This window comes from Haliotis rubra, unplaced genomic scaffold, assembly GCF_003918875.1.
Source record: "Haliotis rubra isolate DU_JTF1 unplaced genomic scaffold, ASM391887v1 Scf109, whole genome shotgun sequence".
In the NCBI taxonomy this organism is placed as follows: domain Eukaryota; kingdom Metazoa; phylum Mollusca; class Gastropoda; order Lepetellida; family Haliotidae; genus Haliotis; species Haliotis rubra.
The window spans coordinates 224,054-250,407 of record NW_025764992.1 but is presented as its reverse complement, the minus strand read 5'-3'; the positions used below and the strand labels follow the sequence as shown (position 1 = coordinate 250,407).

General features: G+C 38.3%; 1 protein-coding gene across 1 annotated transcript in view; it reads right to left on the bottom strand.

The window, feature by feature from the left end:
* The window catches only part of LOC124283002 (carnitine O-palmitoyltransferase 1, liver isoform-like), a 44,618-nt gene extending 24,072 nt beyond the window's left edge, over nucleotides 1–20,546 (bottom strand). Inside the window, 4 exon segments of the mRNA XM_046719033.1 lie at nucleotides 3,128–3,302; nucleotides 6,307–6,443; nucleotides 7,520–7,691; nucleotides 20,422–20,546. Coding sequence (XP_046574989.1) covers nucleotides 3,128–3,302; nucleotides 6,307–6,443; nucleotides 7,520–7,660 — 453 coding nt within the window. The 5' untranslated portion in view covers nucleotides 7,661–7,691; nucleotides 20,422–20,546.
* Nucleotides 20,547–26,354: the final 5,808 nt, after the last annotated feature.

Sequence of the window (26,354 nt, the reverse complement as noted above, 5' to 3'; positions counted from 1 at the left end):
AGGTATGCCTCGTGGACCACGACCTGCACCTGCTGCATGGCATTCCCGTAGACTTTCTCGTAAGTCTGGTATGCCTGCTGCAGTGGGGTGTCTGCTAGGGCAAACGGTGGTACTAACCGCCTTTGCTTGGCAGCCGGGGCTGCACCTGAGGAGCCGAGCTTCCCCCGAGGGCGACCGAAGTAAACACGCACTCGTCAACCACCGGCACAAAGAACAGAGAATCATCTCCAGCTGATATCTCTTAACAAATTCGGGTAGATCGAACCGTAGGTGAGAACCAACCAGGAGGGGGTCCATCACGTCCTGCACCAGGGAAGGCAAGATACGGAGCTGTGTCTGAGAGGGTTGCCTAGGGGCAAACGCCACATCCGGCAGGCGGAACTCAGTTGAGTCCGAGCAACATGTCGGCACCGCGGTTTGGGGAATATACTCAGCAATATGTTGCCTAACCTCCCAGAGAGCTGACGAAAAATGGAAAGTACCCTCCGACTCCTCGACCTCCCCAACCTCCATAGACTCGGCACCTGAGCCCGTGTCAGAATTCGTATCTCCACGTGAAGAGGAGCCGGACCCCGACCCAGCTGGGAGGCCAAGCCACAGATGCCGCGGGAAGGGAAGAGCCAAAGGAACTCTCAGCTCCGGCCACCGACACAACAATCTAACCCCGGTCCCGAGACACAGGAGGAAGGCCGGACAGAACCGGCTCCTCCGCTCTCATGGGGCGGGGCGGCGCAGGGACCGGAACCCCAGGAATCCTCAACGGACCCTGAACCCTCCCCCTCCGGGGTAGCCGAGGCATCCGGACCCAAAGCCAAAGGCAAAGGATCGACAGACGCCTCCAGGACAAGGGATCCAGCCGAGCTCGCCGATCCCACACCCGGACTTCACAGAGTCCATATGCTGCTGAAACAATTGAGTGATAAGTGACATATCAAAACCACTGGACTAGGGCTTCCACGGGTACTCGAGTACTCGAGGACGAGTCGGGTTTAGCTGGACTCGAGTCCATTTCCAAGGACTCGAGGACTCGAAAAGGGGAGATAACTCGAATTATTGACGTTGACGGACTGTCTGCCATGTGCTAAGCATGAGCGACCGTTAACGTCTAATATTAAGATAAGATATAACTTTATTATCCCGGAGGAAATTCTCATACATCCAAACTGTCTCAAAATGAATATATACACAGTTCACAAAAATATACACAATAATTACATGCTCAAAACGAATGCTATTTACAAATAAAACTGACATGATATAATTCAATTAACAACATAGGTAAAGAGGCTGAATAATTCTCGTTCTAATCACATGATGGTGATTCAAAATATTTGTTGCATTCACGAATACTTGATGGTATGAAAGACTGTCGAGCTCTGTTTTGAGGGAAGGTAATCGACAGCAGCGCCCAGAAGGAAGTAGTTCAAAATGGTGAGATCAAATATGTCAACTATCAAATCTAAGTTTAGCTGCCTTTTGACTATACTCGAAATACACTTCAGAAATTTTGCAAGCAGTATTAACAATTTTGAAAAGTCTGTTTTTGTTGCGATGAGACAGATCCCCATACCAACATAGAAAATTGTAGGTCAACACACTTTGAATGAAGGTTTGATAAAAAACTGTCATTACGGTTTTGTCAATGCTTTGACGATAATACTGTTCAGAATCAGAAATTAGGCCAGTAACAGTGGCGTCATCTGCAAATGTTACAGTAAACAAGTCATATATTGACAAGTAACAGTCACCGGTATACAAAACGAAGAGTACGGATGAAGGAACACAGCCATGTGGATCTCCAGTAGAGGTTGAGAGAAAAGACTGACTGAGTTTGGTTTTACGCCGCTTTTAGCAATTTGAGAGAAAAGAAGATTGATAGCCATTGACACTGACAAACTGAGTTCTATGTACCCTGAATTCTTTAACCCATCTGATAATGTTTTTATTAACACCTAGATTAAATAGTTTACTCCTCACAAGGTGTGGCTGTATGGTATTAGTTGTTACAAGTCTGCAGATGAGAGTCAATATTATACATCGATTGAGATTTCACTTCTTAAAATGATTAGGTAACTATCTTGACAATTGATCGTTTGCTTGAAAGGTATGAATTTCGAGTACTCGGGTCCGAGTCGAGTCTCACCCCTCGAGTACTCGAGTCCAAAAAAATGGACTCGTTGAAGCCCTACACTGGACGGAGGCGGAGAGTGTGACCTATGTGAAGACTTAGATCTAGTTTGCTTAGCCTTTTGGGCCTTGGACGGGGGAACCTCCTGGGTCAGGTCCCCTCCCGCCTCCCGTAATTCCTTATAAAAAAGGAAGTCAGCCGCCCGTCTCTTCTGGACCCAGGGGGAGAAGCCCATGCACAACTCACAGATGTCAGGGTTATGCCCTGCCTTCTCCAGACAGCATCAAATCAAAACGAATAAAGACCATACATACAGTTGTTGAAGTCTCAGACATTCTTCTACAAGAAGTAAATCAGCTAGTAACTCTTGGGTAAATACGTGTGAACGCTAGAGTGACAGCAGAAGGAATGATGATACGGGCCTAGGTGCTTACCTGGTCGGCTGCGCATGCGTAGCAGGGAGGTAACTCCACGTGGTGGGGGACGTATAATAGATAAAAAAGATTTTTATTTATTGTACAATATTTGTATTAAAACATTGATACAACTGTCACATGACATTTTCTGCAGCAGAAAATGCATATATGTACCCCAAGGACGATCTCTATGAAAAAGAATGTATATTTATAATAATTTTCCAGACTCATGTTCTGCATTAATCACTCCACAAAGTTGTCCAACGATTATTCTCAGTGGCAAAATACTGGATAACCTGTATTATTGACAGCAGTGACCCAACTCATCACACTTAATTGTTAGACAACTTGGCAGAGTGAATGATGCAGGAAGACAAAAAAACATCATTAATAAACTAAGATATACTGTTTGAAAATGTAATCTTTGGATGTTTTGGAAAAATTAAATAATCTTTTCCAGTCTGAAAATATTTGCCTATGTTTAACCTCTTACATAATCTTATCATTTGACAGGAAGGACAGATTCTGCAATCAGTGTTCAGTGATGAACAACATTTTGCATCTTACTGATAGGCATACATACCATCCAGATTTTGGTCCTGAGTGAGATGGGTCCACGCACCTCATATATCCAGTTGTGGTAGGTAAGGAGCAGACGCAAGGTGTACTGTATGGCAAAGATTACCACCAGCCACAGAAGTGTAGAGAACAACACACAACTCACATATAGGCACATGGACGTGCTGGCTACACCCAGGCTGAAGCATGAATCATTTAGCAATCATAAGGTTACCAAACGAAATAAAGGTCTTGTCACACAGACACAAAAAGGTAACATCAATATCATGGTACATGTTATCCATTTGATGTCAACGACAAAACCTATTGCAGAGTTTGAGGAAAATGTTGGATTTCATTTCCATACACAAATATTCAAAATTACTTGCATCAAGTGACCCTGTAATTTACAAGCATGTGTGCAAACTACTGTCAGAGTTTGGGATTGGCATATTAAAATAGACAGGGATGGGTCAGAATATACCAGCCTCTTCAATTGTTTTGGACCTTGTTAAGATAATAGCAGGGATAACAAGAGTCAACATATGATGACAAATTACCCCTGCCCCAACATATTTGAAATAACAAATCATCTGACAGTTTAAGTCCAACTTGATTGTTTTTAGACTAAGTCCAAATGGTTTCTGTGGAAATCATGAAAGATATAACAGACTGTAAATAGCAAAAGGCACCACTTTGGGATCTGTCTCATATATCTGCCAAGTTCTGTTGAAAGATACTGAAAGGTTTTCGAGTTGTGCTCCACAAACAAAGCCCACCCCTCCCTTTTGAGACAAAGTCCAAATCGTTTCCATGGAAACCAAGAAAAATATAAATGACAAAATCTGTAAATACAAAAGGCACCACTTATGGTTCTGTTTGATATATATACCAATTATTGTTATGTATCAAATCTGTTTCAAAAACTATCACAAAACGCTACATTTGAACTGCGACATAAGTTTCACAATTGTGAGTAGAGTGAGTGAGTGTTTTTTATGCCGATTTTAGCAATATTCCAGCAATATCACAGTGGGGGACACCAAAAATGGGCTTCACACATTGTACCCATGTGGGGAATCGAACCCAGGTCTTCGGCATGACAAAGGCTTTAACCACTAGGATACCCCACCACAACTTCACAAATTCCTGTGATATTTCAGTAAAATTTGAGGTAAATAACTGTGAAAGGTACCTAGACAACACTTACAATGATCTGGAATGCCATATTATGCAAGCTTTGTGAATTCTATATATTTCTTATGATAAGTACCATATGAAAACAGCAAATTTCTTGATGTTTGTTGATTTCATGTGCTTTAAAGCCAGTGCCATTTTTATCTCCAACCTGAGCCCAAACCTCTACAGGTCCTAACTCACAACTCCAGTTTAGTACATTTTATGCTATTATCATGAAGTTGATTAAATGGGCTATTATCAGCGGTCCCAGTATTAGTAGTGGTTACCAACCTCAACAGAATTTCAGTACAAGTACACAGGTACAAGTTTACCATTTATATAGTTGACATCAAAGCTTCTCTTCATATAATGTTTGCATAGGGCAAAAAGGCCCAACGGTTTGATTAGTATAACATAACATTCGTAACTACTCATGTCATTATGGCAAGCCAGATGGCGAATCATACCCCTCTCGTGGCCATGTTCACGACTGGGCCTTGTCTAAGCATAAACGGGCACCAAGATTAAAATAGTCTTGGACTATTTCCAAACATGTCTACTACTAGAAAACACCAATTAATTTATAATGCAACACGAAAGTCACTTTAAGTAAGTTTCTTATGTCGTTAAGAAATATCAGTAACAACATAATTTTATAGTCACGGAAAAATAAGGAAAGTCGATAACAGCAAAGAAAGTATTTGAATTCATTTCACATTTTACTATGCACAATTTGATTGGTTTGCCACAATTCTTGGCAATAATGGCGTACTATACAGGTACAAGTCTTCTTGTAGGTCACGGAAAGAGGTGAGTAGTTACGAATGTTAGGTTTGTATGATTTTCGTTGAGGGAGATCAAATATCTGATCAAATACATGGACAGGAGGTAACCTAACTTTTGCAACTAAATTCAAACAATATTGTTCCTTTAAGTACATTTATTGTTTGTAGTTGTTCATGCTGTTTCAATCCATTCTCAGAAATCCTGGAGCTATGTACCATAGGCCTGAATATAATCTAGTCTGGACCAAGAAATCCAGCAATCCTCAAATGGCATCAAAAGTTTAACACATGCAAAGTCTGTGAGTCTGATTTCCCAGTCTGTTTATCTGCCTCTTATAAGCCTAGGTTGATGGTGCCCTGTATTCAACCAATTAACCTTTATTCTGTACAGAGGCCGAAAGAGGCCACAGGCCCATTGTACATAAAATATACATACATTTATATTCGCCCAAGTAGTAACTTTTGCATTGTTTCAAATATTACTATTTTTCTTTCTTTGTAATGTTGCATGGAATATAAATATTGATAAATTCTGAAGTATTAAAATGTTTGTACTTGTTAGTAATGATATAAATTAAATAACGTTTGGATATCTATAAAAATGATTTGGTAAATATTTTCTTCTAAGATCTGAGTACAGTGGACAAACAAAAAGGAAATGGTACTCATCCTCAACAGTATTTAAATCACATTGTTGCCATAGTCTCTCTTGTCGATAAATATTAGTATAGCGTCCAGTTTCTTTAAATAAATCATGATGAGATGACCATTGAAAATGTGATAATGCAACTCGGAACTTCTTTACTATTAATAGCGTTATCTTAGAGAAGTGCCACTCCAAACTTATTTGCGCTTTAAAAAGTTTGTAATAGAAACATTTGCTTGATAAAGTCAGTGATTCAAACCATGTCTGCTCATAAATATCTTTAAGTCTTTGAGTCAGTGACATGATAAAATTAGGGTAGCAGCTAACGTTCAGTCATACCATGCGTTACTAAAACCAGTTTTAAACAGAAATGTTTTGATATTCGTTACGCAATTATTTTTCCATTATTGCCATAAACTATCATTATGCTGTAACACATTTTGGGAAATCTATGTGCAGGCATGATCAACAATCTTAACCAGTCTTTGATAGCCTTAACTTGAGAAAATATATGTGCCCTGTATTCTTGATCCTTAAAAGTTAAAAACAATAGTATATTTATTAACCAGTCAAAGAGACAATATCAAGACTTACAGTGGTATATGTGCCTGGATGTAGGAGATACAGCCATAGGAAGGGTCATATCCTCCAAGGACAAGAGCCAGTATCAATGTAAGGGTGAAGATCAGTGAGACCGGGGATGCTGGGTAAACGCCATTATGGAAGTTGTTCTGAAGTTACAACAGTCATTTCAGTTAAAAACACTCACAAGCCAATAGGCATGTCACGATACATAAGTTTCATGAATCGATATGTATCACGATACCCATGTCATGATTCAATATGTATCACGATACCTATTTTCGCAGCATTATTGCCTAAATTTAGTTACATTTTGAACATTAATATTACAGATTTAATAGTTGTCCATGAAAAGATTAACATTTTTTTATTCTCAGAGATTATAAAGTTCTAATTTCTCATCTTTGTGCATGAAAAATAATCATTTATAACACTCATAACATAAAAAAACACGATACAATTGCAAAATGTAAACGATGCAAAACAATATTTATACCAATACTTTGAAAACTAAATATCGATACAGTTTTGAATGAAACGATAATTGTATCGTCTTAGAGAAATGTATCGATGTATCGTGGAATCCCTACAAGCAAAGCTTGACTTCCTTTGTTTCTTTATCATTAATAATGTTCATCTCAATCTAAAAACTCTTAAATTAAATGCAGTGATTATTGTACTAGTGGTCGCATCAATCACTTTTCAAATCTACATCATTACTTTACAATGCTTATTTCACAACTATTCGATCAAACAAGAACAAGAAACATTATATAACCCCCAAAACCAATTTCATTAACACCCTGTTGACAAGGATGTAACTTCATGTAAGAATGTGATCTGTGAACCATGAACCAAATTAAGGCTATTGTCAGCTGATAATTTAACCGTAGAAAGTGACTACTTTTAGTCTGTGCCTTCAGGCTACATAAACAACAATCCTATGTCACTACGGTCCTGGAGTCTGTTGCTGAAGGCCAGCTATTATCTCCTGCACATTGACAATGACTACAAACAACAGCCAAACCCTTTTACACTGATTTTTACATATTCTGGAAACCAAGCAACAGGGCATCCTATCTATTCATGTTATATTCAGTTCATATTTATGCACTGTTAATTTCGTATGCTGGCCTGAATAATTGCATTTATTGTATTGTCACAATACCACTTCTATTCAACACCTTTTTGGAATCCACATGCTCATACTATAGAGTGAACTTACCTTCATACGTCCCATTCTCTTCTTCCAGGACAGTAAGCCACTGTCCCACACTGCCTTGATAGCCTCATGGTTGAGGTTGACATTGACTCCATCTGGGGTGACAGTGAAGGAGAAGGCAACAGCGGCATGAGCTTCCGCCATTATCACAGCGCAGAAACCAAGATGTTATTGCCTGAAAGACAAGGAGCATCACATTTTACTAGTAAAATAACAGTATCAGTATAATAAGGCAAGAGTAGCCTGTCTGTCCATGAACCTTTCAAATCTATATGCTCCACTAACAGGACCACAAGTTAATATTCCAAGGAAATATATTTTGCTGTTTGTAACAAGCCCAAGGAACTTCATACTTACTGATAGAAAAGATTTGATTGAAGAATGGACTTTGGGCTGATGAGTTGAGGCGCATAATCATGATAACAGAGATGGAATTTGACATAAATGCTTGCTGGAGTCGCGAGAACATGTCATATACATTATGCATAATTAATCCATATGTCAATGATACTTTTAACGCTAGATAAAGAGACTTTGCAAGCAGGATATTGCATATTTTACCCTAAGATAAATTACCATGAAAAACAAACAAGATACTGCTAGTGGGAAGCAATTACCACAAACATTATTTTCATGGAGAAAACAGTTGTTGCACTACAGATGTGACATATTCAGTGATACACTTTTAAAGTAAATGTAACCAAAACACTTCAGAGGGCAGTATTCCTTTTGTGACCTTGATCCAGTGACATTATTTATTGTCATATCATCAGAAGGAACATTCACATCAACTCAGGTTATCGGTGAAGTAGGGTCAGAGGAGGAGATATCTCTGAGAGAGATAAAATGGTAATATTGACAGTAATGGTGACCTCGTCTAGATGAAAACTACCAAGCCAGCTGTTGTTCATTTCCCATGATTGAGCGTCAGTATGTCACATGATTACATTGGCAATTCAGCTGAATGTTACAGAACCTTCAATATTTTGCTCATCATGGAATTTGTTAATGTGAGGCAATGTCATCATCACTTGATGAACATCAACATATACAATCCTTAAATACTGACACTAGTGACAGGAGGAAGTGACGTTGCCTGGATGAACACTACCAAGCCAGCTGTCATTCATTTCCCAATGAACATCAGCATGTTTATGGGATTACGTTGTCAATCAATCAGAGAGTAACAGAATTACATTTGGGGAATCCCTCAATTCAAAAAATTAATGTCTGATTGGGACAATATCATCATATCACCTTCAAATAACTCATACACATGAGCATTTATTAAGCAGCACCTGAATTCAAGGGCAATCATACCTTAGCTTTTAAGGACATAAAGTTGTATTTGTTGACATTCTGAGCTAATTCCATGATGCCCTCGTGTGATTCAAACAGGCCTCAAACGTTTGCAGAAAGATCCATTTTCAACAAAAAACAGGTCTAGATTTCATTCCAATTCCATTCCAATAACACTAAGGGATGTCACCGTTCACACATCTCCTAAATGATGCTATAACCATGTTCCTGTCCATGGGATGCTTGGTTGCCATAGAAACCATATTTGAAAATCTCCTTTTATCCATCTTTTTTTTCACCATTTTTTCACCATCGTTCTAGTGTATGAAGAGGATTGGATAAAATAGGATTGCAGGGTAATATGTGGTTGGATCTACACATGTTTAATATAACTTTTCCAATTTGGAACACTCAAAAGATGTCATCATTACGACTAAGAGGAACACATCTGCCCTATTTCAGCAACATCAGTCCAATAATTTCACAAATACAGATGTCATCTACACTACCAAAAGACTGAGTTACCTTCAGGTACTTGAGAAATAATCAGTTTTAACAAGAGTCAAGGGCAGGTTAGATATCATGTAACACATATAACATCAGGATGTCCATACGGAAGCTACTACCAGTACCAGATGCTGCCATCATGTTCATAGTCATAAAACTGGAGTGGCAACTGTAGCAAACATCTACATGACAGTGCCTGCTTATCAATATGATTAATGCTTGTACACACCTAACATATTGTATAACATACTGTATGTGAGTAAAGACCAGGAAGCGACATGTATGCCAAGCAATACAGATACAGTCAGAGTAGGAAGTGGTCAGCTAGTCACGAACTTACATCACACAAGGTTCAGCTATTTACATCATCACACAATACATGGGTGTCCATGTGACCTTGCCATAATTCATGGGACTGTTTTTCCACATCAGATGCAAGTGACATTCAATGAGTCAAGTTATGATGTTTTCCAAAGGTGGCTGCATAACACACACATCCTATCACTGCTGTTCATGACCAAAAATGGCTTATCTCAGTCAATTTGATTTGTGTTCTATGATTATCAGCTGCACTGTGTCATGTATTGGTAATAGAATGACTTCATAATGTCCCTAAAGCACTTCCCACACACAAGAGTTCAATGTGTAGAAACAGATTTATACTGGCACAGTGGCAGACATGAGTTAAAGAAACAATGTATCAGTTTTACACAGGCGCTTTCACAATATACCTAACAGACTGGAAACTGGCACCAGAATATAGGAACATAAGGACTCTTTAACAAGGTTGTGCATTAGTATAGTTTAAAAAAGTTTCCAAACAATTTCAGACACCTCACAGAATTCACTTAACAGCTTAATCTTTCAGACACTCAAGAGTAGTAGTACAGGATATCTGTGGCCCGAATACCACTATTACCAGTTTATCAGGCATCACACAGATGTCGGTGACTTCCTTGACCTACATCAAAAGGCAAAAACTGTCCAGTGATACATTTAGCCTCATGTCACAGAAAAACACCACTGAAACTAACACATACATATCTGATGTAATTACGCAGACGTGGAGAGATAGTTAACAGACTGAAGGTCCTTCTGTAGGTTATCAACATCATCAAGCTGTCTAGGTCAGAGTAATAACGCGCACTTACTGATAACATTCACTTGTTACAGCACACCTGAGTGTCCGATACACATTGATACAAGCCAACACACTCTAGTACAATGACCTGATTAAAGTTACATTGAAGTGACATAATTGTCTACTAGTGCCAAGTAACATTCTGGTGAAAAAAGTTCAGGTTTCCTTAATTTGCTGCCCCAAACAATCAAATATGTAATACCACATAGCTCTGGTAATACCTACTGTAATAGTGAGTGGGTGAGTATGGTTTTATGCTGCTTTTAGCAATATTCCAGCAATATCTTGGCAGGGGACACAAGAAATGGGCTTCACACATTGTACCCATGTGGGGGAATCAAACCCGAGCGGAAGCTATAGCCATTAGGCTAGCCCACTCCTTAAAGAGGACTGATACAGACATTGACAAAATCTTAAGAACAAGCAGAAAGTATAGATTATGACCAGTCTGTTCCAAGTGGATTCATTTTCTCAGTTCCATGGAAAAACATTTTCAACATTAATTGACAAGGAAGTTGTAATTAGTTTATTCTTTAGCCTAGTTCTTTAGTTCTTTTTCTGAAAAAGGGATGAAATAGGCTTGGTTTCCTGATCAAGTTGAGACGTCATCTCTGTTACCATGGTGACTATATTACTGTGAGGTCATCAACAATGGATGTCTCACCATAAACCATCAGCAACAATCTGTTCATAATGTTCACATGGCATCACAATGCAGTAGAAAAAGTCAAACAATGAAACAAACATTGTAATCATAATGCTTCAGGAAAGCCCAAAGTGGAGATTCATATTTTGCTTTGGTGAAATCCACTAGCATGGGCATGCTGCTAACAAACCTAGAAACACAATCAAGGGGAACCAGCATTCGAACCCAGAATTACAGGTTCCTAGTATGCAAAGTAAATAGTTTCGCCACAAACTGACTGACTGAGTTTGGTTTTACACCATTTTTAGCAATATTCCAGCAACATCACAGCGGGGGACACCAGAAATGGGCTTCACACATTGTACCCTTGTGGGGAGTCGAACCCGGTTTGGGCGTGACGAGCCAACGCTTTAACCACTAGGCTACCCCACCGCCTTCGCCACAGACAACTGGGCCACCCATGCACACTTGTATCAGGAAAACGTATTGGTTCACTGAAGTTTCACAAACACTCAGTATCACATAGAGCCCTGTTAAATTTTGATTACTACATAGCAATATGATACACTGAGCTGTCAGCAAGGATCCTCAAAATCTTTTCACAGGAAAATATATGAAAAGAAACAACAATCAGGGCAAGCTGAGGAAGTCCAGTAAAACTTTACAGCAATATGATACACTGAGGTGACCCTGATACACACAGTGACCACCTGGACAGTTATAAAATTCCCCTTATCAGTACAACAATACTGCACTATGGACTCGGTAAGCAAGTGTCAAGGAATGTGAACAGGGAAACCTGGTCAGTGATGTCATGAGGGCCTGTGATCATGGTGATAGTGAGGTATAGAGTTGACTGTCATTGCCATATGATGGGACTTGTAACGCTAGGGTCATTCAGTGATGGACTGGTCACAGGTGTCATTCAGTGATGGACTGATAACAGACAATATCATGATCATGAGCTGATGGACTGCTCATCAACGTTATGTGCTGACAACTGTAGTGGTCAGTGATGAACAAAGTCCATCCAATAAATCTTTTTGATCACTACAGAACTACAGACTTCAAAATTTGCACTGGTCACTAGCTTGTGGTGAGGACAAGTAAATATCCGATGATGATATAGACTATTAGCATTTGAGGGCTATAATTCCAGTCTGTGCCAAAACGTTGTGAGTCTGTTACTTGTGTTAGCCTGTTCTTTTCATTTCGGCATCATTAGAATATTACATAACTTAGGCTTCGGACAATTGAATCAGACTGTAATTCTGAACCAGCTCAAAAGACTTCAATTTTGTAACAAATTGGAACTTAATACACCTGATAAAAAAATGTAAACATTGAAAACATATTTATCCTGTTTAATCATGACTCACAACAAACTAGTCCTTAAATAAAAATAGACATTAACAGGTGCATAATCAGTTTCCACATAATGGAGGTAATGGAAATGTAACAAAAATGTCATTTTATGCCAGAACTTTCCATTTTCTGTAGTGAAAGTCAACATTGTATGATGCTGATCACCTACAAAGACCAAGAAATAAGATACTACCGGATTAGTTGTTTTAGGGTGGGCAAGCTAGTGTCAAATTCATATCCTGGTACATGATAAACAATATGCAACAGAAGTAACTTCACACTCTTAAATGTAAATCCAGTCTCATGTATTCACATCCCATGAACCTCCCCGATGGGCTACACATAATTTCTAAATTCACATTTTTTTAAAAATGGAAAACTTTCAGTTTTATTGCTTTAATAGAATGAGATCAGTGTCAGTCTTTCATATGTCCACAAGATTTATTTTGTGCCAGTATGATTTATTCTGAGGTCATGATCATAAGTTGATTTATGTCTCCGAAAACATTGCACAAAGAAGTGACAACAGGAAGCAGGGATATGTAAAACTGTAAAAAGAAAAAGGATTTATATCAGATATTTATAGATGAATGATACAGATCCATGCCTTTAACATGTTTACTAATCTCATAAAGTTGTGAACTAAAATACACAAATAACATTTTGTTTAAATCTGAAACCTGGAAAAAATATCCTGTTCATATTGGAACACAAGCAATTTCACTCACTGATCATTTTCCTAGATAATTGCTGTGATTGTTATTTTTCCGGATCAGTAATCATAATATTGGGTCTCATACCAGGACCTGTTAATGGGCAGACATTCAACCCAAAGTCTGCAGCATTCAGGAGAGTAAAATCCACTAACTGAATTACCGATTTTCAAATTTCCCAGAATTACAAAAACGGAACATTCATAAATCCAAATTTGGACATCACAATAGTTTTCCCAAATTGCCAATCAAAGGCACAAACCTTCAAATCCTTGATCAAATGTTGTGATAAATCCCTGAACACAATACCACGGTAAAGAAAATAATGAAAGTCAAGTTAGGGTCAACTGATCTTGAGACTCAGGGAGCCGGATACTCTTGTCTGAATCAACTGCTATCCATCAAATATAAGGATTCATACTGAGATGTAAAACCAGTAATACATCCCAAACAATGAGCCAGAGCAACCATGGCAATTGTGGTGATCACCAAGCACAATCATCTACAAAACTTATACATGTATGTTGTCACCAATATTTAAGCAAAATCTTGAAAATGACTCACGATTACTCAATAACTTGAGTAACCATAAGCTGACAGTTTAATGTTTTACTTCCATTTCGATAAAAGAGGACATATGAAAGTAACCCTGTGCCTACCTGAGCTTATGTGACCGACTGGTAGGTGTGCTGGTCTGAATGCAATTAAATGAGGAGAGTGAGGTAACAATCAGGTATATAGGCCTTCAAGGGGCAAAGTCCACTATGCAGGCGAGATCAGTGCCTTTACTGGCTCACTGACTGGGACGGAAGTAGGTCATATCTCACTATTTATATCTCAGAGGTAAACACTGAGCAGTGGGGCGAAAAAGTCCGGACTCCTAGCAACAACACACATGACTCCTCTACAAGGTGTCACGCTTCAACTAATATCACAAATTAATTCTGGACACAACATAGAGCTAGTATCATATTCGTTCAAGAGATATGTCCCCGAACTACATACAGCAAATATTGCCGATATGTATCTTCTCAAAACAACCTAAAGACATCTCAGAACTCTGAATAATAGAGAATGTATATGATAATACATACAACAAAATGCTGTGGATTCTAACCGTTACAAGTCAGTTCTAACCTGAGTTGCCGGAACTGAATCTTGTCCCAGTAAACTGAAATTGCTGAAATTCCACACCAGACATTCAGAAAGTAGGTGCTCTCTGTGACACTACAGAAATATCGATATTAAACTGAACAATATACAGGACACATTGATCATGTTGATGAGGAGTTGTTGTGACATTCTGGTTAATTATTGTTTTTATGTGCATCATTTAGTCAACCTGGCAGCGGCCATTAGGAGGAACACCATGGCTGAACTGTTGACCATACACTTAATAAACATTTCCTTTTGTATAACATGTTAATGATATTTTGCTAACAGCTGGTTGGTGGGTGAACACAAAATTTAACAATGAAGTAAAAAACATGGAGTAACATAATGACTTTGCTGGACTGTCAACCACTGACAAAACTGTTGGTTTTTTTCTGTTTTTTGGTTGTTTAACGCCACACTCAGCAATATTCCAGCTATGTGGCAGTGGTCTGTAAAAAAATCGAATCTTGACCAGACAATCCAGTGATCAACAGCATAAACATTGATCTACGCATTTTGGATATGATGTTTACAATCCAAACTCCAAGTTAGGTCGAATTTATGATAGTCCTTATCATCACGCTACACTAATGACAAAGTACATGTATCAGGTTTCTTATACTATAAATCATGACATCAACTAATCTTTTTCAAGCAGACATAATACCATACATACCATAAGCTTACTTGCCTCTACAGTCTTAGTGAATTCAAAGTTCGACCTGTTTAGTTGGGCTGACAACATAGACCCACATATATGCCAATTACAAAGAGAAGTAACTTTGACCAAAGAAATAGTCCCTGCCTGAATAAAGACTTAAGTTTGTGTTTTGTAAGTGTAAACTGAAACTGTATTTTATCACAAGTTCATGAAAGATATTATCAATGAAACAATTTTCATATCAATAATGGTCAATCAGGTCAATAATTCTTGAAACACGATCATTTTAGCCAGTCCTATTGTTTAGCATGTTCAATGAGTAGATACACATAATATAAGGTCCACATATTGCTAAATTACACTTCATATTAGGCCACGTGACCCATACTCATAAAAGTCTGTGTGAGTGGAAGTGTGGAAAATCAGCCTTGTAAAGTAGTGGTGGTCTGATTTATTAAAATAATCGAAGATTGGTCACAGTGACCAAACGACCAAGCAATCGATCGTGTTTTCTCATAATCGAACACAAACAATTTTGGAACACTTGTTTGCATTAACAATATTTTTCACAAGGTTGGTTTTGTGTCATTAAATTTACATTTCATAAGCACTACAAGCTTGTTCCAAGTCATGTAGGATTGAATTTATCTCAAAGACTCCAAGAAATTTATGTTCCTAACATACTAGTAATCCTTTAAAGATATGAAAATTGCATATGTATTTTGTACAATTTGAAAAAAAAAAAATGTTTGTGCATTAACAAACATAACAGGAAAATTTGATAAATGACGCAAACCAATTATTTTCGATGATTGATCGGTTGTAATGAACCAATCATCAGCTATGAGATTTTAACCAATTCCCAACACTATTGTAAAGGATGTTGTTCATCTTTGTCAAACAGAGACTAGACCTTACTTTTTTAAATGATGAAAATTAACCCAAGTCAATTTTAATAGAGATTACCACCACAATTAATAAGAATATGAACCATCCTGTGTCTTGATGGACTGTACAGAGAAATTCTTCACAGGCATTTAGAAGTTGGTAAAGTGATACAAGATAAATGTTATGGATAACAACTTTTTTATTTGTTTCTCACGACATTTCTGGGCTAGTTCCTGCCCCTTCTTCAGCTGGGATGTACAGAGAAATTTGCAAAGGAACATGAAGGTTTTCTAAGGAGGATGCAAAATACAAACCCTCATAAGAATTTTGACAAACTGGATGATAATCTGTGGCCAGTATTATCAGGGCACTTCCCTGATGATAATTACCCTTTCCAGGATGACAATGCTCTGTTTATCGGGGCCCATATCATTAGTGAATACAAGGAAAAGAAAAATGTCAGGTGTCTGACCTGGGTCAGCACAGTCACTGGAAATATCATAGAAAGTATTTGGCTAAAAAGGAAAAGAGCAATTCAAACCAGAACAGTGGACATGAGGACAAAAGAATTGTTTGACGCAATCAGGGACATATATGTCAACCTGACCTCGGATTCTATTCAGACACTGTATATGTTGATACTGGATCACAGTTTAATAAAGCGTGACCTGTTATGCAAAATGACATCACCAACTCAGAAGTGACGAATACTTTTGCCACAGGTCTGTATCTGGCAGATGGATTATTTATACTAACCCAATGAAACACAAATTCTAAGTATTATTCAGTTCATTTTAAATGTATAATTGGGTTTCAACACACACCACATGAACTTAGTACTTTCGTCAATATAAAGAAAATAACATCCTTTGAAAATATCTACAGCTGCTTATAACTGAAAGTGATGTCAATGTCTCCCTGGATAATTGAGTGAGTATGGTTTTACGTAGGGATGTCACGATACATAAGTTTCATGAATCGATACATATTACGATACCCATGTCACTATTCGATATGTATCACAATGCCTAATTTCAGGGCATTACTGCGTAAATTTAGTTACATTTTGAACATTTATATTTCATATTTTATAATTGTCCATGAAAGGATCAACATTGTTTATTCTCAGAGATTAAAAAGTTCTAATTTCCCATTTTTGTGCATAAAAAATTATCACTTATAACTCTCATAACATCCAAAAACATGATACAATTGCAAAATGTAAACGATACATAAACATATTTAAACTGATACTTTCAAAACTAAATATAAATACAGTTTTGAATGTATCAATAATTGAATCGTATTAGAAAAAGTATCGATGTATCGTGGCATCCCTAGTTTTACGCCGCTTTTTGCAATATTCCAGCAATAACGCTGCAAGGGACACCAGCAATGGGGTTCACACACTGTACCCATGTGGGGAATGGAACCCGGGTCTTCAGCGTGACGAGCGGAGGCTTTAACCATTAGGCTATCCCATCGCCCTCCTTGGATAATATGAGACTACACGATGTACCAGGAATAGTAGGATGCAAGCCATATTTGTACCTCATCTAATGCTGATAAGCACAATTAGTAATATAACATCAGTGATGGATCTAGAAATAGGATGATCTGGGACATTTGGGGCCATGTGTATATGTATGAAGAGAAATTTGTAAAAAAACCATAAAACTAAAGCATTTTTTCTATTTGAAATCATTCTTTTTCTAAAAAAAATTTCAGAGAAAAAAAGGAACAAATAAATACTGTGAAAAGGGGTGTTTCTTTCAACACACAATTCATCAGATAAAAGTGATAAATAGGGGGAAGGATCACAGAAAATACATGTTTTACATTCAAAAGGTATGAGTCATGAAAATGTTTTGTCAATAAAATAATTCCATTATAATTCTAAATTAAGTCAGTGCTGTGAAAGCACATTTTGTAAAATTGTCCTCTGATTTAAGTACAGGTAATATGATGCATTGCATGGTTATTGTATTAAGTGGAGTTATTTGGATTCAGGGTACACTTATTTGAAAAAAATATTGTGCCATCTATGACTTGTATGAAAATATTTTGGGAGCATTTTACAAAATTGTTGTCAATGCTGGTATTCCACCTCATGTAAAACCTTGATATGGGGGAACATATGGGGCTTGTGGGAATGAAATTTACAGGATATTTTATATTTCAGTGTGCCATTGACAGAAGGCGCACTCTAGATGCATTGCTGTAATCTGTAATAAAACATTTTCAAGTATGGGTAAATAGTTGCATATGTTGCAACAGCAGCATTGGTGAATACAAGAAGCTTAACAAAAACATGCTTAATTACATGACAAAACTGTTCACACTAGGGCTGCAACGAATACACTATGTGGCGAATATGATACGTATCATGAACACTGGGTAACCAATACGAATAATTATTCACAAATACAATATTGTAGTTAAGTGATTGATGTAGAATATGGAATGCCCATGTTGAAAGTTTTGATATGTCACAGCAATAACCAGTGATGTCACGACACTCGAATTTGGTTTGTAATAGTTATATACAACAGTACCTTGTGCTGTCTTGGCAAACTAACTTGTCACTACTGCAATGCTAGTACGTATTCGATTCTTGCATATCTCACTTTGGAAATGACATAAGGGTTCAAGTAAAACATGCTCCCTTAAAAAAAAATCGTAAATATTCATTGATATTCGGTTCTGGTGACCACGAATAACGAATTGAATTCATGAAGGGCTACGGTTCGATTCACCGAATATGCGAGTGAATCGTTACAGCCTTAGTTCACACAGATGGCCTGTTTGATTAATGCTTAATCTTAAACAGGGCGACAATGACTTAGATTCACCTACTCAGAAGGTACTAGATCCTACTCACTTTAGGGATTGAGTTAGTAACAAATAAATAATGCATAAATATTAACATATAAATGTTACAAGACATATTTAATTTATTTGTGACCAATTTGAGAAAACCGAACAAAGGAACTGCGTGAGACATCATGATACAACCAGGCGCATTCCATGTGGTCCCACACCTGTAGACTTTGACCCTAGTGATCCAAAATGTGGCTGGTTTAGACTGGGCATCATGCGATTAGTGTGTCTGGGTTATCAATGTTAGGTTAAGCAATAACACATTCATTGTATTCCAATGTGGGTATTCAGAGTGAGAAAATAGGCCTCCAGCAACATATTAATGTTGTAAGAGGTGACCAAAGTCACCAGGTGGTCAGACAGGTGACTTACAGGATTTAGAATTTAACACAAGCCCCTGAGTTCTGGGCTGGTTCAAATTCTTGCAGGACAGTACTAATTTCCTAATTTAACAACTGTTTTAACATTACAAGCGATTTTCATCTATATCAGGACTAGTAAAGCCTTGGAGTTGATTTCTACCCCTGATGTGGGCAACTGCTTATGAAATGTATCTTGGTTAAATATTATGACTGAAATATCCACTTTCAAGACAACAGAACATTTCTAGGAGCCCATTTGTCACAAACGACCAGTCCATGTCCTAGAAAATTAACCATTTTGAACCCTGTACAGCCCATTCTTGTCCCATGATCTGTTTTGGCTACTATAGACCACAGAATTCTTTATCATGTAGATCTATAACTGATGTGTATATTGACTCAGAGTACAATGACAATACAAGAACAGTAAATATAAGACACATCAGCTGACCTTAAAATGACCCTGGACATGGCTGACCATGAAGGGTTGCTATGCATATATATTTGAGAGAAGGTACATTTAGGCAAACACGTATAGATTCTATTCACGTCTTTGATTTAGGCCTACAATGTTACATGACAAATCTGATTTTCATTGGTGATTGGAAGTATTGTTCTCAGAAGTGCTAATTTCATGATAAGGTTGCTAATACTGTCAACACAGCCTATAGTGTCTTGAAAGAATAAGGCTATATATAATCCCAGAGCCCAAAAATAAACTGTATCTCATCAGCTGCCAGGTTTATCGGTACAGTACTCTAGAATCGATAGGTATCTGCATGTTGTTAGCTTCTGGGTTGAATGAAATGTGCAGAATGATTGTTGTCTTGACGCAGTACGAAGCTGACAGAATATGGCACGGATGTTTATGGAATTACAAGTATGATGCAATCAACATGTTATACATGTCTCACTACTTCACTCTGCCAATATATTTCCGGATAGAAAATAGATTTCTAGTAGGCCTAGCTGTACCGCTGAATCAACGGTAGGCCAAGTCATCGGTCCGAGGGTAGAAACGCATGAAATCTTTTTGGGCTACCAACAATATTGACAAAACACGTATTCTAAATCGTAATAACAGTTTATGTAAGATATTTGGAAGGACAATTGGTCAAAACTGATTCATCTGTAAATATAACTGACGTGTTGTCTATGCAATAAATATAAGCCAGCAACCAAGCAGCCCAACATGCCTTCCACAACACCTGAAACAGGCAGAGAGAAAATATAAAATGTTCTCATCCCTACGACGGAACAAGATGATCTACAACTGTATGATGCTTACCAAATCTTGATGTGCGTTTTGTTTTCAAACGTGTGCAGTCCAAAATCAAAGCAATAAGCTATTTATTCCGACAACAACACGACGTGAATCAAAACGAACCAGCGTCCGAGTGATCTCGTTCTGGCCTTTTGCCAAACTAGGAAGTCATGTGATCAAGATGGTCACGTGACTGGGGGTGTGTCCTCTGTACCACGAAACCTAAATATCAACTCGAACTTCTGTTGAATTTAACTTTTGCCCAACCATATGATATGTTTTGGCAAATGTTTGTCTGGAATTTTAATGTTATATTTATATAGATTTATTGTATTTCTCAATTGGAGATTTGTTTTCCCAAAATTTCCGGAACGGATGCAACATTATTTCATTATTCTTAACACGTGGGTCATCCTGAATAGTATTTCTTTCAAATGCCTCTGTCAGAGGGTACCGGAGTGAGTGACAGGAGTGAGTGAGAGATTGAGTTTAGTTTCACGCAGCACTCAGCGATATTCCAGCTATATTCAAATAATCGCTGCAGACAATCCAGGGATCGATATCTACGCAGTTGGGATACTGACATGTGTCATGTCAGCGAGCGATCTGTTAGTCGCCTCTTACGATGGGTAACTGACGATCAATCGTCTAACACGGATCTTCCCGGGTCAGAGTGACAGGGAGGCACATCAACATTGGTGCATGCAACAGCATCTAGAAAACACTTTTAAAATCTGATTCAAAATTTTACGTCAGTTAGATAGTCAGAGGACGATGACATGTGTCAACCATATGTCAGCGAGCCCAGTGACCACCCGGGAATCCCGTTAGTCGCCTCCATCAAAATATCTATTCCACGACAAGCATGGGTAATCAAGACCAATTCTAACAGTTTCATATTGAGATCGGATCTTCACTGGTTGAGGATATCATTCAAGGTTTCCACATATTAACCCCGTCAGCAAGCTCACAAGGTAAGCATCTGTGGGATGACTCCACGCCCTGCTTGGCAATATAGTGAAACCAAGTCAGCGAGCCTGACCACCCAATCCCGTTAGTCGCCTCATACGACAAGCATGGGTTCGTTCTAACCCGGATCTTCACTCATTCATGCTATGAACCCCTCATGCTACTCTTTGACGATAGCATGACACTCTTTGCAAGGAGGGATAGATTATTTATTTGCAACTTTTATATTTTAACGTGGCGTCCACTCGTCACCCGGGTTATATTCCCTACATGGGTACAATGTGTGAAGCCCATTTCTGGTGTCCCCAGCCGTTATATTGCTAAAAGCCGTGTAAAACTCACTCACAATAATGTAACGTTGACACTTCCTTCAAACCCAAATTATCAACATGAATCACTCTGAACTGATTCTGTGTACTTAATGTGTAGCATGGTTCAGTTCAGTGTGCCCCTTCCCTTATCTTTAAACATGTGGACTTTGACCAGTCCTTGTCTAACTTACTGAATTTATTATGTTGTTTTTCAACTTAAATATGCATACCCAGTATTTTTGTGTGTGTGTGTGTGTTGTTTTATTCATAAAGAGACCAGTTGTTGCCTGGACATTCCAATGGTTAGCCTTGACATTTTAACTGAAAACTGTAATGTCAAATGCTCTGAAGCAAAAATAATTCTATTTTCAAGTTCAAGCTTCCAGATTTGCTATGAATTAGGTTTAAACTCACTTATAGTTATTCACTCGTTTTTTGTCATTCATGTAAACACTGTTGATTGAAATGTTTATAAATGTAACAAATAATTTACAAACATAAGTCTAGATATATGATTAACATGTATATATAACCAGTATGGGTATCGAGTAGATGAACACAGATTACATCATCCCTTTGATGGTGGTAGCGGAGTGACCCAAAACAAACAAGCATGGGTGTTGTCGGGTAAGTGGGACGCAGTACTGCAAGTGTATTTTCCACTGATGGTAACTGGAATACACAGAAGCTGGATTTCCGGGTTAAAAGAAGCATTTAATGTTGTTGTTTGTTTTGTTTTGTTTTTGTAAGCATTTAATGTTGTATATATTTCATTTCACTTTTGTCCAAAATGTGAGGTTTCTGAATAAGTAGGGTTCCACTGTACGGATATGGTTGTCCCTTTTAGAAACACCACAGCTATTATTATTCACCCAGTGTTTCAGCTTAATAAACCTTGTTTGAGATGTTGAAAACTAAACGTGGTAACAGACCTACTCTACTGGAACAAAGTAACTGCATTATTTGATGTTATGCTATTTTTTTAATGCAAAAGGGTAATAACATGATTTGTGGTGGTTTCCATAATCACTCTTTAACTGTTGACAGGATAATACCAAAATCTGTATGATTTGACACTAGGCATCATGACATGCCCTTGAAGAGATGTGTCAAAGTCAGTTCACAAATTCAGTATCCAGTATTCAAATTGTCCTGTTGAACAGGTTCCTGAACTTCTGTAGTGAACTTCAGTAACTCATGCTTGTCGTAAGAGGCGACTAACAGGATCAGGGTGGTCAGGCTCGCAGACTTGGTTGACACATGCCATCGGTTCCCAATTACGCAGATCGATGCTCACACTGTTGATCACTGGATTGTCTGGTCTAGACTCGATTATTTACAGATGGCCGCCATATAGCTGGAATATTGCTGAGTGCGGCGTAAAACTAAACCTACTCACTCACTCTGTAGTGAAGCCACACAGTGGTGAGAACAAGATTACAATGAGATGAGGTTGTCTGATATATATAGTGCAGGTTCATTGATCTGACCTTTTGTCTATGACAAAGTATGTCTTTAAAGAAACCCAAATAGACAGCATGTTGACTTGTGCTGTTTTGAGTTTTTGGAGTTCTATTATCAGGGTATGAAACTCCCATAAATTTCAGCCAGACCACAGGGCTGGCTAGATGTAAAACTTGCCAGCCCTGACCAATACTTACCTGCCCACAAAATATCTTCATATACATGTCTAAATTTTAACCCAACTGTCCGGCAGGTGAATTTGAGAATCTGTCAGTCTGTGTTGAAAATAACCCGTCCTGGGCGGTTGGGCAGGCAGGTATTTCGAACAGCAACTTTTACCATCAAGATGAATATTACATGAAGACTTGTGTCCTAACATTTTTAATGGAGAACTGAACAAAAAACAAAAAGACCCATACAGCTAACTAAGACTGACTTTATTGACAATCATCAGTATTGCCATGTTATACAAAAATACAGAGGCTTGCTACTCACTCACTCACTTACTCATTAAGCTGGTCAGGCCTAGAGACTAAGTCAGTGCTGCTCAGCTACAGTTTACCAGCTCCACACTTTCCTGTATTTCATGATGACAGCTTATGGAATTTTCTTACTGACAGAAACAGACATTTTCTCGCATAGCCAGACATGACCCAATGACTTTTACAAGCTTACTCCAATCATAACAGCTACTTATAGACAGATACGTCTGGGGAGATCTGGCAGTCCAAGATCATCGGATAACATTAAAACCCCACTTTGTTAAAAATGTACATCAATCTAGGACATAACAAGCCAATAGGAAAAGACAGCCTACCAAAGAAAAACAGCAGAAGGCTCTCAAAGTTATGGAAAATGTAGAAAGTTTAAGAAGAAATGGCCACACAACTTACAAATGAAACCATAACTTCAATAAAGTTTGCAACATAATGAGAGGTACCTGGTCTACATGTCATTGTTACCTAACACAGTATCATACAGACTGCCAAAATGTTTTAATGATGACACAAACTTCATAGGGAGTTTCGCCACATGATACATTCTACCGTTTGTCAGCCTTCTGCTGGTATTCTTTGGTGGCCCTAGAAAAGGAGGCTAATACGTCCAACATTTTATACAGTTTGGGAGCCTTATTCTGGTATTAATGGATAACCTGGACAAGGAAGCTAATACAAGCCACATTTTTACAGTTTGGGAGCCTTCAGCTGGTATTCATGGGTAGACCTGGACAAAGAGGCTAATAAACCCCACATATTTTACAGTTTGGGAGCCTTCAGCTGGTATTCATGGGTAGACCTGGACAAAGAGGCTAATAAACCCCACATATTTTACAGTTTGGGAGCCTTCAGCTGGTATTCATGGGTAGACCTGGGCAAAGAGGCTAATAAACCCTGCATATTTTACAGTTCGGGAGCCTTCAGCTGGTATTCATGGGTAGACCTGGGCAAAGAGGCTAATAAACCCTGCATATTTTACAGTTTGGGAGCCTTCAGCTGGTATTCATGGGTAGACCTGGGCAAAGAGGCTAATAAACCCCACATATTTTACAGTTTGGGAGCCTTCAGCTGGTATTCATGGGTAGACCTGGGCAAAGAGGCTAATAAACCCCATATATTTTACAGTTTGGGAGCCTTCAGCTGGTATTCATGGGTAGACCTGGGCAAAGAGGCTAATAAACCCCACATATTTTACAGTTTGGGAGCCTTCAGCTGGTATTCATGGGTAGACCTGGGCAAAGAGGCTAATAAACCCCACATATTTTACAGTTTGTACACTTGTGCACTGGCCCAAACTATTGCCTTTACATTTCCAGTATATATCACACAACACATATAAATGACCCAAAGCCACCTGTTTTTTCTAGACATGGTGATGGCAGTTATAAATATGTTGGAGATAGAGGTTGCTAGAGTAAGGCAAGGTGGAGGACAAACACCCTAAGTTCATAGATACACTCCTGTCAGGGGGCAGTGACACCTTATGAACTGCAAAGGATATGCATATACATTGGGTTTTCACACATATAAGAGACACAACTGAGACAACTAATACCTATATTTCTACCAGTGTCTGATGCAATTACTGCCCTTAGTCTGATGAGATGCATGATCTGAATAGAGCTTCACTATCTGAATCATTATATCAATAAAGCTTTATCACATGATCCTTGAGAGCACAGGATATATCTTAGGGTGCCGTTGTACAAAACAACCTTAGTGCTAAGGCCACCTTAAGCCTATGTTAAGGTATGGCAGTTACGGTCACCTTAGCGCTAAGATCGCTTTGTACAACGGTACCATGGTCCTCTCTAGTCAATGAAATCAAGGACACTCCACTTCCTCAGAGGAACTTTCATAATTTGTCGCTGGAAAATAACTTAGATCAGACACTAACTTGCTACATAGAGAAATCACCTGAGTGAGATATCAAACATATCAACATCTGTGAAAACTCTTCATCTTCAACTCTGAGGCTTGTTGATGAGTGTTGATATATTTGACATAGAAAGACACTCAGGTTGGATTCTATTAACTAAAATTATTCTTCCAACATTTTCAATTTGTAAATAGTTGTAACTATTCTCAGGAGTGATAAAGTACAACTAACCAGCTCTAATGTCATAGAGTTGGTGATGTGATTTAAGTGTGATGTCATGGTAACCAATGACATCACAATGAATGGTGATGCGATTTCATTGTAGTCATATATCCTTGGAAATATTGCTTGACATTTCTGGAAGCCAGCATTGGATAAAGTATCCACACTACCATCATTTAACTACACATATACCATGACTTTTCATATGATGTACCACACAAGGGAATGAAGGGCAACTCAGCATGCTTCCATGGCCCCTATTCATAGAACGTTAATGGTGTTAGGATATTCATAAGCCTATGATAAACTAATAGCATCAAGAGAGAATGTAAAGCTTTGTGGATCGAGAAGCCGAGCTCTAACTTGCAGTAAACAAAGAACAGGAAACTTGACTATTTTGTCTGTAATGCCATAATGTTCAAGAAAGGGCAGTTCAGAATGTATATTGAAGGGGGTGATATGGAACTTTTGTGTCAAAGTCTGACTGGTTCATGATGCCACTTACCTTCTAATACAAAACCCTCAATTATCTTAACTTTAACATTTCAAATGAAACAAGGTAGGAAGTAAAATCACCAGACACTTTGATTATTCCTTGTGTGATGGAGTGTGCGG